A 13,869-nucleotide genomic window follows, 5' to 3' on the forward strand; every position below is an offset into this window, starting at 1 on the left:
ACCTGAGAATCCTTCTCGTCTTTTTGAGATGTGTTGTTTCAGTTACCAGCCACCTTGCATCCATAAATTTCCTGCATTTATTTTCCATTATGAGTAATAAGATGAGGGAAGTTCCTGAATGTGCAATTCAGTCTGTTCACATGTTATGCCCTTTAAGTCATATTAGAGAAGTTAATATTATGCCTTAATAAAAGGTATAGATGGAAGTATAAAATCAGTTATAAATGGTTATAATTAATTAAAAAGGTAGTGTCTTTTTGCAGTGATGGGATTGAGTAAAGGGGAGCTGATTCACAGTGTTTTGGATGATGATAAAATTGAAAAAATCTTTACTTTTTCTTCCAGGAAAAAAAAAGTGTATATTCTTGTTTGTTTGTTTTATTCTAGACTGAATGTTTTTATACCTGTCAGAGGATCCTAACAAGTTGTGTTACTGATTCAGAAATACTTTGTTGATTTTTGGTTTTGTATGACTGTTATTCTAAACTGTTATTCTAAAAGCAGGACGAACAATTTTTAGCTAAGTTAATGTACAAATACACCAGAGTCTTTTCTTAAACCATTTTTCTGTATGTTTGCAGTGAAAACGCTCAGAATATGTCTTGTCCTGTAACTGTGGTACATGGTAGACGTTTTCACCATGCGCATGGACAGACAACCGTAGTAAAAACAGCAGCCCAAAGGTAAGACTACATTTGTTTCTCCAGATGTTCCAATTGAAAAAAGTCCTTTCTGGTTTTGTATGTAATGGTTTTCTTTGCGCTATGAAGCGTTTTAAGGAAACATAAGTAATTACATGGTAATTACAAGTAATTACATTGATCTTAATTACTGAAGTTTCAGAAAATTTACCATTTAGGACTTATTTTATAATCTTAGAATTTACTAATTTTAAAGCACATAATGGCACATACTCAACAGGAGAACACTTGTTAATGTAAATACATTTAGAAAATGAATTTACTAATTTTAAAGCACACAATGACACATACTCAATAGGAGAGCACTTGTTAATGTAAATACATTTAGAAAATACTTTGAAATGCACAAACGTAGTATACAGTGGAAATTCACATAACTTGACAACATGATCATCAAATACTAATTCACAGAAACTCCATCTTGAATAAAATCCATGTAAAGATTAAGTTGTAGATCTGTTTATCCGATGTAGTCTGCAAATGCAGCGTAAAACATGTAAGCTGGGACATCTCACAGAAGCAAGGTTTTGCATTTATATAAATAATTGTTAGAATGGACAACTGGAAACTGAGGAATCTTACTGAGCTATGCTGAATTAAACTTCATGGTTCTGAAAACGTGGAACTACATCAGACTTCTATAAATTGCAGGGTTGTATTTTTATTTTTTTTTTTTTTTATTTTTACAGGCGTTTCATACCCAATGTGTGTCACAAACAAATGAGCTAACTGTGGCTTTAAGGAATTTTCTTTCAGAATTTGTCCATTCAGACCTCTTTTTATCTATGAATTTCATTAATTTCCAGCAGCCCACGAGTGCTTCATCCTGTCAGCATTTTGTAGCCTCCTTCTTCTGCCCCTTTTTTTCCTCTCTGTTTTTTAGTGTAGATTTTTTGAGGTGGTGGGGTCGTATGTAGACATCATCTTCTCTTTTATCCCACTTCCCTCACTTTCATTTGCTATCTTCAGAAAAACAAAGCCCACGTAGTGATGTGATCCAAACATGTATTAGGGTAATCTGGCACTGAAGAAACAAACTGAAAAATGTATTTTGCAATCCTGTCCATGAGGACCTACACCATTGTTACCTCCTTCCATTTCAAACTGTACTGTCATCTGTAAATGGAAAACAGCATGGACAGTTCCTTCTCGTTAGTAACGGCGAGTGCACTAGTAGAGATCTCCCTTTTCTTTACATTTCTTTCAATCGTTGCAAGGCAGGGATGACTAAGGAGGATTGGCAGAATTTTTCCCACGAATTAAACTGCAGGATGAGGTTTATGTTATCAGTATGGTTTAGGCTGAACTAGCTGTGCTCTTTTCTTACATGCAATCCTTTTTAGAATATTTTTGTTCAGTGTTCCATTGACGAAAGCATGGGACGTCTCTAAGTGTTTGTGCCCTTACCTTTCACCTTTTTTTTGTAATTCTAAGGGATAAAATCTTGATCTGCGGTGCTGATTAAAGTGATTTGAAGTAAGCAAAATCATGCGAGGCTGCTCTTTCTTGGATCTCTGAATGTTGTCCTTAATAGTATTAGTGTACTTGATTAAGCTTTGTTGTAAGATGGTTCTTTGAAACAGCCAGTCAACATAGATTCATGTTATCTAGTTAAGTGCCGTAGGCTTCTTCAGCATGCAAGAGAGTCTGCTCCAGAGATTCTTAATCCTGAAGGGGATGTTAGACTTGCCTGCTTGCCTTTCGCACCTGTGGGACTTGCTTCTTTATAAGTCTACAATGTAATGTGGAAAAAATAAAAGTAGCGACTTTGTATGTGTGACACTCAGAAAGGAAACTAATGCATAGTATAGGAGAGCTGAATATTGCATGAAGTAATTGGATAGTAGTCATCTTGAATGTTTCTAAATATGTTTTCTTTTAGGGTTGTTATTGTAGTTCATTTACATTAACAACAGACAGTTAATTCTTTTGCCAAGAATATTTTAGGAGTTTCAAAGTCATAACAATTCCAAGCAATGTTTTGCTACTGGAAAATGTCAGAACCAGCATGATCTAATTGACTGAGGATGAGCTTTACAGAGGAACTGTGCAAAGGATTTTTAATGCCAGTATCTTTTGCCAGTTGACTCAATTGACTACTTTTTAAAAGCTTCTGAATCTGTTTCTGAGTTAGAGGATTGAAAATTAATAGAACATGCCCTCCAGTCATTTTTTTTTTAGATTTTTTTTTTTTTTAAATTAAAAAAGAAGGGGGATCTCGACGCTTCTTGATATGGAAAATGTAGGTTTATGAGTGAGAAGATAATAGTTCATAGAAAAAAAATACTAAAATAACACTATAAAGCTGTTCATAATACAAAATTCCAGTGCATATAAAGTGGGTAATTTTTTTGGTCATATATTTCTAGTTGTTTTGGTTTGGTTTTTTTTGCTAGTTTTTACTGACATTAGGCACTAGTTGAGTTTAGAAGTAAATTCTGATGGTGTCTCCTCAGAAAGGAATATATGCAGAGAATGTGGGTGGCAAACCAAGAAGAAAATTCTAGGTATATATCAAGACAAAGGAAAGCTGGTAGCATGGAAATTAAGTTCTAAGGTGTTGGGGGTGTTTTTCCTATAGTAGTTTACAGGCAACACAAAGTGGTGGTTTTTTACATTGTTTGCATTTGTAGAATTGTTTTATGGTGTGGTGATCAGTAACAGCATGGGGAAAATAGTTTTAACTAACCTAACATTTTGTTCTTAAATCTATAGTGGGTTATTGAAAGGATAACCAAAATAAAAACATGATTAAACTAGTTCTGAGCAGATTGAGTCTCTGGCACTGACGTTACAGATTCTGTTATTTATACTAGGTTCTTTGGGGATGGTGTCACATGGGGCGAGCTAATTTTGAAATTCAGTTGCAGTCTCTATCAAGTGGAATTTGGAGCTTGTGGTGTGTACTGTATTTCTCATCTCTTTATCCAGCTTTTTTGCACATGCACATTAATTTACATTCTGGCTGAGTATCTGTTTCACATTTAAAAGATAAGTTTCCTGTACAACAAAACTGGGCATTTCAAAATAATATTTTGATAAATATTACTTATGTTTTTTCACATTCCAGGGGCGAAATAAAAATTCGTTCACTTCTGATAGAACAGATTTTCAGATACAGCTTAGCCTAGTGGTGATGTTGGTTCAAACCATTTTGCTTCATTTAATGGATATATAGTTCTATCTTACACTATTGACTGACTGTTCTGTAAGACTTGGCATTGGAATAGCATGCATGTACAGCATGTCTAACAAATCTTATGCATGAGCTGCATGAAGCAGTTTGTAGGGACACTGATCGTTACAGTTCCTGGATCTGTCCAGGATTCTCATTTCTTAATCTTTCTGAGTTGTAAAAGTGAGAATTCTTTTAAATGTATTCTGTCAATAAAGGATTTGGTGAACTTGGCAGTGCTAGGTTTACAGTTGGAGTCAGTTGTCTTAAAGGTCTTTTCCAACCTAAAGGATTCTATGATTCTATGATTTTAAAACAAGTGAGGCATCTAATGTAATGACAGAGTACAGTATCAGGCATTTTGGAATTTTTTTTCCTGCCTTTAGGTCTCCTTAGCATTAAAACTTACAGTTCTTCACAGTGTGACTCTTCACAGGACCTGTGAACAAATAGTCCAAGTTACCTATTAACAGTGCCAAGGACACAGAGAACCTGGATATGGCTCCATGCAGATATGGTTTGGTTCTGACTGGATTTATAAGCTCGGATGTGACCTGCACAAAACCAGTGCTTATTGGTTGTAAAGGCTAGCTCCAGTTGGAAACAATTTTTCCCCACTTTCATGCAGCATTGGCTGATTGCCCCCGCGCTAGTCTAAGTTGCAGTGGTCACGTTCAGTTTTTAATTCCTTTTAGTCTCTTCCCAGACCACTGTGGAGATTGAATGTGTTTTCATGCTACATTCCATAGGATTCTCAGGATTACCTTCTTCCCTGGTTTACTTTCGATCCTGCTGTTCCTCTGAGTAACAAGAGAGTGAGAGTTTGCTCTGTTCTTGTGAGGGTGTTGTTTGTGAAAAGGAAAGGCAAATGAGTTTATATTACTCTGTAATATCATTACTCTGTTTAATTTGACTAAAGTAAAAGAGGAATCAGTTTGAATTTGTTCTGATTTAGAATAATGTTAGTGTCATGCACATATGACAGAAGTTTGTTAGGCTTTTGATATTTGGGAGGAACCGCCACATAGATTAAAAGCTTACAGCATTCCATATTGCAAGTTTTGAAAAGGCAGGAGAGATAAAGATACTGTTTTCAAGTTGTCTTCGTGCTGTGCTTGGTTCTATTTTTATATCAGCCTTGTTATACAAAGGACCTGAGCTGTGAGCACCAGCTACATTCACTGATGTTAAAGGAGACACTTCTGAAACTAGTAGCCCTAATTCTTAAGTATTTTTGGAGATTCTTTTTAGCCAAAATCTCAGGAGGAGGCTTACTGCTTCTCTTTATCCTTCTCTATCCAGTAGCTGATTGCGTGCAGGCTCCTAAACACTTAAGTAATGCTTTCTGAATTTTTTTCCCTCAATTTAAACACTTGAATATTTTTTTGAATAGTTGAAAATGAGATGTTATGTAAATTTGTTTTTTCTTCTTTTGCATGGCCATCAAGGATTGGAAATGAGGCTTGATCTTAGCTCATGTATTAGGATTTTGTCACGTCAGGTTCTACATTGTCGTGAATTAAGTGAGACAACCAGGTTGCGTTCAGAATTAATCAAATTTTACAGATTGAAAAAGAGGCAAGACAATGTCGTATTTAGACCACTGACCATTGCTGTCTGTGAAGTAACGTTTGTTTGTATGTTTATAATTACTATTACAAAAATGCTGTGAGAAATAATAACACTCATTTGAAAACTAGCCCAGTGAGTGCGAGAGACAGTGAAACAGTTATAGTTTATATTTAATAACTTTTGAATTTAGTGATGTGCAACACGTGTGGGGCTTTGCATCTTACATTTTTTTTTCTTTTTTCATATTTTAAGCAATCTGGACCGAAAGGAAAGGTAAGCTTACTGTTGATGAAATGAGCATGGCAATAAGCATTAAGAAACAAACTGGATGAGTGCTTTATCAATGCTAGTTAAAGAATATTTGATCCAGTCAATCATATCTGCTCATGTGTGAGGGGGAGGTTGGTTGGTTTTGTTCTGTTTTTGTGGTTCACTTATTCCCTTTTACCAAAAAAGGACCTTTACATCCATCTCTAAATAATGCTATGTTAATGTGAACTTTGGGTACATTTCCACTGGAAATTTGTCTCTGTGTTTGAAAATAGATAAATTTTAACTTTCTCTGGAATTTAAGAATTCATCGCTAATTCTTCTTGTAGAGCAGCAAACTTTGTGTAATAGAATGGTTCTGAAACATCTTAGTAGGCTGTTTAACAGCTTTCACTCTGTCATCTCGGCATAGTTTGAATAGCATTACAGGTTTTTATTGCATTGCTGTGTACACTCTGTTCATGAAGTGTATATGTTAAAGCAATTAACAAAATGTATAGCAAAACCAGGCACACTGGTTTTTCATTGCTCATTTCAGGCTCATTTCTCACTCATTTCACACCTGTTTTACTGCTGTTAATATTTTGTTAGCAGTATGAAATACCATGCATTTGTATTTCTTCCTATGTACCTTAAATTTATATGTTAGTGGAAATGTTTTGTTGATAGTAACGAATTCATTGAGTTTTTGTAAATATCCAGTCTATGTAGGTGTTTTTTGGCAGTATACGCTTGATTGAATTGTTTAAACGGTGTATATAATGTTTAACCAATAATGCTGTAAATAACACAGAAATCTAGTGTAGATCTGTTCTTTGTGTATTCAGGATTTTTCTAGATTTATTTCAAACTCAGTAGTAAAATGAAGCCTTTCTGTTTTACTGACTTTCGTTATTTCTTAAAAGAAATATCAGAGAGATACTCACCAGTTAGTTTAGGCCCTCTAAGATTTGGGATTTGATCATCCTCTCGCTGCCTGGGCTTTGAGTTCATGTGTTTTTTTCCTGGTCTTCTTTGTGCTACATTTATGTTATTAGTTAACCATTCAGCTATTAATGTTTTTAATTTGGCGCTTATGTTTTAGAAGACTAGGGTTGAGTAGCAAGCTAGTGATCTTCATTTTCCCTTGGGGATACCTGCTGCTTCTTAATCCAGTACTACTGGGTATGTTCTTTTTCCCTTCCCTGCTGCTTCTTGCTGTCCTAGCAGGGGAAGATGATTTAGGCTGGAGCTGCTAAATTTAGTCTTAATCATTACCATCATGGTAAGTGCAGCTGCAACTCCTACTTTCTGGGCCAAACGGGGCTACTGACCTGTGTACTAAAACCCAACTCCCTGTGCTGCTGCTGCTCTCTTTCAGCCTTTGACTTTTGCACTCTGCTTTTCCTATAGGACACACTGAGGGCAAATCTCCCCTCAGCAGCTTGGTGCTTCCTGTCTTACCATGCTTTACTCTGTTTTTGTGTAACGATGTAGAAACCAACAGCCTGCCTGTGGTAGTATACCTCCAAATAGCAATATGCAGAGGCAGAGTGAGGAAAGGCTGAGTAAGGCAGCCTCTCAAAGAGCCAGGCTCTGCATTAAACACAGCTCTTGCGTGAGCCTGCACCTCAACAGAGTTAGGAGTTGGTGCAGCCTTGCACATACATGGTATTTTTGATGTGGCACGTACCAGATTGTGGGTAATTTTGAAAACTCTGATCTAAGGCAAATTCCAAAATTCCCAGATATCCTAAATTCCCAGATCCAGATATTTCTTTAGGTTTATTCCTTTCTGGCATAGACAGAAATTGTTGTCCCCGTTGTTGTCTATCCTTGTGTGTGTGTGTCCCCTTTATTTTTTTTTTTTTCCTCTAGAGAAGAAATTTTAATACGACAATTTCACTTTGGCTGGAGGTTGTCACAAAGGTCTGTCTACCAGCCCAAGGTGAAGATATTAAGGTCCAATTCCATCAGCAAAGGAATATGGCAGTAACTTAAATGTGTGCTGAAAATACTAAATCAATGCCACCGTTCTGTCTGGGCCGAACATGTTTAGTTAAGAATGCTGTACCATTTAGCTGTTAAGATTGTGTCAAAAGTTCAGGACTGTCACAGTCCACACTCCCCCAATAGTTTTGTCATGTCTGTTGCAGGAAGAGCCTGATATTTGTTGGTGTTGTAATGAATGTTTTGCTGTTCGATGCTTTACTACTTCTTGAAGTTGCTTTTATCAAATACTGGATTACCTCCCTTGTACTTAAAGGTCTTAAAATCAAAACTGCTTATAATGAATGAGATAAATGAGATGCCTAAAATGATTTAATCTCTGAGCATGGAACCTTGTTCTTCAAGTAAAATCTAAATCTCATAAATATTTTTAGGAAACCTAACAGGCAAAAAAAAAATTGTATTTTTTCAATATTTACTAGGATGGTAAGAACAGCAATCAATACTGTATTTCTTGTTTTTTCTATTAGACACAGTATGTAGGTAGTCTTGCATCTTAATCTGTTTAGCTGTTTGAGCCCTCATTCCTTTTGAAACAGGAAACTGTTAGTTTAAGTTAGGATTTAACAGCAAGAAGGCATTTGTTTTGAAGTGCTGTGTGTTTTTTAATCTTTTATAAGAATTTCTTTTGTTTTCCAAATAGTCCTTTTAAAGACAGATGTCATGTTCAATTTTAAAAAACCCGAGTATAGTTTCCATTCTGTTTCTGCACTCCCACTCCATGAAACCACTCCGTGTCCCGAGTACTTTACCGGAGAAGGTCTCAGTGGGTCTGCAGGTTCAAATGGCAACAAAGGTTGGGCTGAGGGGGGGACCCTTCCTTTAGTCATCTGTGAAAACGCTGTGGTGGGGACTTGGCCTTCTGGTTTGTGCGGGGGGGGGACAGGAGAGGAAACTCACAGGAGGTGCTTCAAGTTGCTGCCCTGGTGTGGGAGGGCTGGTACTGTCTCCAAGGAAACATTTTTTTTTCAGATGAAATCTACAATTAAGTAGTGTTTAAAATGGTCTTTGCTTTTGTTTCTAATACAAAGCAACTACAAACCTGACCTTGAATTGCTAATCAAAGTAAACTGTGTTGGGAAGCCTCAGTTGACTTGAGGTGTTTTTCGTAACTTAGGTTTGGGTGTTACTGGTGCATTGTCAGCATACGAATAAAAATCTTATGTTGTGGGAGAAGATACTCGTTTTATGCTAGCCCTTTTGTATTCTTGCAAGTGTTTGGCCATTTAATAAGTACCAATATGAGCCTATGCTGATAATACAAAATTCAGACAAGGGTAACTAATGCTATTGTACTCCAATTTATTATAAAAAAATTATTTAGCAATATATTGTAAGTGATGAATTTATCATCTTAAAAGGATAAATATATGTTGCAAGTTAAAAATGTAATACAAACCTGTATGATTTTTAGAAGAAAAATCATAGCTTCCAATTGTCTGGAAACTGTGAAATGTCAAGCTAATTTTTAAAAGAAATTGTAGTATTCTAGATCTACCATACTGTTTTCACTACTTTCAGTTCAATGTCAAATAGTTTCAATATTTTTTCTCTTAAATATCAAGTAAATGTTTTATCTTTAAAACTTTTTATGGAAAATAATTTTTCCAACAGTGGTTATGTTCAAAACCAGACTTACTGTTATGAAATACTACTGGAAGATAATTACAGCATGTCAGACAGCAGCTCACACGTCCTTACTGCAAAGTTTGTATTTTTCAAATCTCCTATAATGATGTTACAGGGTTTTTTCTACCCCTTAGAAGGTCGTTATCATTGGTTTTGGTAGTAACAGCTTCTCAGTATGTAATGATTAGTTTGAACTCTGCCTTATATTTCCAACAATTCTGCCTTTAAAGTAATCCCTTGTGATTTGAATTTTTAAAGAAAATGTTCCAAAAAACCATACAATTAATTTATGAACAAATATTCATGTTGAGTTTCTGCTTTTGGTTCAATTTTTGTGTGTGCAGGCATTAAAAAAACTTGGGGGAGGGGGAGCAGGATTGTTTCAGAAACATGTTTGACACAATCAGTAACAAATCACAGATGACAAATTAAGTAGTTTATGTGCTTGTGGGCACTCATGGTAAAGTACAGGGATGTCTCTATGTTCTGTGTTGCAATCCAGCCATGCATCTTTCTCAGCCCTTCTTTCTGCCCAAGTTTTCCTTCATGCTGCAGCACCTCAACACAATAAAACGTGTTTGTGTTTAGGTAAGAGGTATCCCAAAGGGCGCTGTAGATTAATCTTGTTCCAAAGATGTTAATTAATAATAAAATATGGGAAAACTCTGAGAGTTATTACCTAGAAAATGCAAAGGTTTTATAATTTGGTGCATTAGAAAATGCTGTCCTGAAAGAAATAAAAACTACGCCTAGTGCTGAAGTCTGCTTCAGCCATAGCCGAATTTTTGTCAGGTGTGTCCTCAAAATTTAGCTGTTGGTTTGAGATGTTCCTGCCTACAACTGTTTTCTTTGCCCCTTGCTGTTGATTAATGGCCTTGTAATCAGAGGTAGCAGCAGCATGGGATGCGAGTGACCCATTTGCAGCCTAGTGCGCTGGCTTAACTTGCCAGGGAAGCCAGTTTCTGCTGAAGTTGTTGGCAAGGCCTCCTGCGTGCTGTCTTCTGTTACACAGGAAGAGTAATCTACAGCTGCAGAGCAGGGTAAGGTGACTGGGAAAGAGAACGGCCACAAACAGTAACTGAGATGCAGTGAGCTTCAGGAATCTCCATTTGGTAGTAGCACTATTTGACCCACTTGTGTATAAACTGAAAATATCTTTCAGGAGACTCAAAATCTTATGATAAGGCTTTATATTGCATTAATTTGAGCAAAAAATATGTGATATGTACGTTATGCAAGTTATACCAACAAAAGTTTTATTATCCACTAATTTGTCTATATTATTATATTTTAAAAACAAATATATAGGAACTATGCTTTCTCCTGTGTTCTTATTTTTTGGCCACAACAATTTTTGACATCAGATCTCTTTCCTCTGTTTTACATCTTTTCCTGTTTTGTAAGTTGTGGAACTTGTGAAGTTTACTTTAATATCAAAATAACAGTTGTTTCTATTTTTGGATTTTGAAAGTATCTATCTTGTACTTCATGAATGAGGAGGAGGAAGAGATGCAGGCTTCAGTCTTTGAGGACTTGGGTCTGAAAGTGACAGACTCCTGAACTATTGATTACTGTCAAAGGGGATTTAGATCAGGAACACTTCTAAGACCTTTACTGTAGCTGTTCATAGCGTTCTGGTAATATTTTTAAAGTGTAGAAATAGCATGTAATAGATGTTACTTAGTCATAACTTTCAGATACATTTCAGATTTATTTTGTTCATTTGTAATTGTGGCTAAATTATAATGGTGTCTGTCAAAAGAACAACTGTATATCTAATTCATTTTCCAGAAAAGAATACCCACCTCAGCTTCAGAAAGTAGAAGCAGACCACATTAGGTTACCGCGGTCTCAAGGAGTGGGTAAGTTATGTTTAGAGTTCTCGTTTCTTTTAAGCAGAATAATTTTTTGAATACCTGCTTTGGGCAGGTGTGTTGCCAAACTCTGTGTAACCTTTAGTATATCTATGTATATCCTTATATCATGCTATTTTAGATTATACAAGTTTGTGCGTGAAGGGAGGATTTTGTCCTTTGTGACAGATTTCTGCAACCTGTTCAGTCATGTTATAATTTAATTTTAAATTAGGATTCAGTTATTTTAAAAACGACTGCAGTTGGGAAAATTTAGAATCATCGAATTGTTGGAGATGGAACAGATCTCTGGAGATCATCTAGACTGAGCCCAAGCCCCCAGCTGGTTCTTGAATTATTGACAAGGAGCTTCTGTAGCACTGTTAGTATGTGGAATATTTAACATGGTAAATAACACTTGGTATGAAGGACATTTGTGCGCTGAGGCAGTGAATAGAAGAGCCAGCAGCAGCACTGCTCTGTACCTCAACTGAAATATGCTCTTATATCATTGGTTAGAGACCTTTGATGGAGATGCAGTAGAGAAAATATAGTTTGCTTTGAGGTGTGGAAATTGTGAAATTGGAAAAGAAAAATCACTGTTTTGGTTGACCTTTGTCAGTGTAGGTACAGATACAGTCTGTAAGCCTGCTATTGAGCTGCTTAGCCATCTACACTGGCCGGTTATTCTGTTGTGCCTTTTTAGGTTAACATGAAGTAGAACTTCATCAGTTCTACACAAAAGTAAGGTAATTTAGAAAAAAAACACCTATTGTTTCTTTTTTGAAAGTGAATCATTCTTTAGTTTTGAGATGTCTTCTAATAGTAGGATGTTTGTGAGACTATCAGTATGTATATTGAAAAAGTGTTTGTATCTATTTAAAAAAATACAGACTTTAGAAAGTTCCAATATGGAGACTGCAGTTAAACTAGGGAGTACAAATAGTACTTTTATATTAAACTGAATTAAGGCACTCTTGTACAACATACTGCACTTCTTAAAAGAAAATCTCACTCTGTACATTGTTGATTTATGGGTTTCTTTGTTCCTATACTCTTCCAGTATTTAAATGAATGCCCCGGTATAAAACAGGTTACGGCAGTATAGTTTACTGTACTGCTGAGTCTTTGTTGAGGGAATAAATCCTAATTCCACAGAACATTTCCAGTTATTCTAAGTGCATTCGAACAGTCCCTTAGTGAAAATTACCATCAGCATAATCTGGCAAATCGCCTCCTACTTTCAGTAGCAGATGCTCCATTCTAGTTGTAGTGAAGTTAGTATCGATTTTCAAGTCCAAAGCCTCCTGCAAAGATAATAAGGTACAAATTGTCACTGAGACACTGAAATAGTCTTGAAACCCCAACATTTTCAAAGTTACTTTGGGGAATTTTTTCTTATTCATACAACAAATCATAAGACACTTGAAGCAGGGTAGTTTGTTGGATGTTTAACAAGGTGTTTGTTTAGTTCAGGTTAGTGTATGTGAAGAAATAATTGATCATAATTTTAATAGCATATGAGTAGATATTTCTTGTTAACTTTTTTGCATTTTTTTCCCCTCCTAGACAGTATAATGGAAAACACAGAAGAGTCAGAATCAGAATCAGAATCTGAAATTAAGAGAAAGGTGCAACAGAAACGTCACTGCAATTCGTATCAATCTGACTTGGCTCTGTCTTCTACAAAAAAATGCTTACCTCAGCTAAAGGTGGGTTAGATTTTAAAAACATGTAAACTTCTGTTTAACTTTAAAAGTTGATGCATATTTTAAAAACAGACATTCAGTTGTAAAATAAGTTAATGTTCTAAAAATCCTTAGAGTTGGGAGAAAGATTTACGTAATTAATTTTTTAAAAAATGTTATAATCATAGAGATATTTAACTGTTATTATTGATACTAGCTATGAAATACTTATTTTCTAATTTGAACAAACGAATGCTGCACTGGAAAGCAAAAGAACCCATGTTTAAATTGATTGGCTGATTGATAAACCAGAAAATGATAATTTTGGTTTGGTGTCTATGAAATAGAGGAACAGTATTTTATTCTCTGACAGATGGGGGTTTTTTTGGTGTCTGTGTGTCACGATTTTCTGTACTGATAACAATAAAGATAGAGGTACTGCAAAGATGCAGGTACTTCTTACAAAGTTCTATGAAATGGAGGAACAGTATTTTACTCTCTGACAGATGGGGTTTTTTTGGTGTCTGTGTGTCACGATTTTCTGTACTGATAACAATAAAGATAGAGGTACTGCAAAGATGCAGGTACTTCTTACAAAGTTACTGTCTTTCTCAGTGAAACCAGCGCAGATATCCAAATGGCATTCTCTGGTCTAGATGCAGCCAACCAGGAGGTTTTGTCTGGAACTTTTCTAAATATCAGATGCAAGATATTTTGGAAATTCCTGTAAGGCGCTCTGTATTTCTGACCATCTTCCCAGATTACTATGAAAGATTCATAATGGCCACATACAGGTCACACTGTATGACTATCAAAGCAAAACTCCCTGTCAGGAGATTTTGGTAAAAAAAAAAAAAACAAACAAACAAAACAAAACAAAGAAAACCAAACAGTAGGTCTGTGATTCTTATATATAATCAGCTTGTGTTTGCTCCTGTGTATTAGAAAGTAAGTCAGACTATATTTCTTTGTTAGGGTGAAATAGTTTGTAC

General features: G+C 35.7%; 1 protein-coding gene across 1 annotated transcript in view; it reads left to right on the forward strand.

The window, feature by feature from the left end:
- LOC104155970 (sentrin-specific protease 6-like) overlaps positions 1-13,869 on the forward strand; it is a 48,141-nt gene that overhangs the window by 13,185 nt on the left and 21,087 nt on the right. The window contains 4 exon segments of the mRNA XM_009705927.1: positions 582-683; positions 5,701-5,721; positions 11,128-11,198; positions 12,759-12,901. Of these exon segments, the coding sequence (XP_009704229.1) occupies positions 582-683; positions 5,701-5,721; positions 11,128-11,198; positions 12,759-12,901 (337 nt within the window).

This window comes from Cariama cristata, unplaced genomic scaffold (genome assembly GCF_000690535.1).
Source record: "Cariama cristata isolate BGI_N322 unplaced genomic scaffold, ASM69053v1 scaffold298, whole genome shotgun sequence".
In the NCBI taxonomy this organism is placed as follows: domain Eukaryota; kingdom Metazoa; phylum Chordata; class Aves; order Cariamiformes; family Cariamidae; genus Cariama; species Cariama cristata.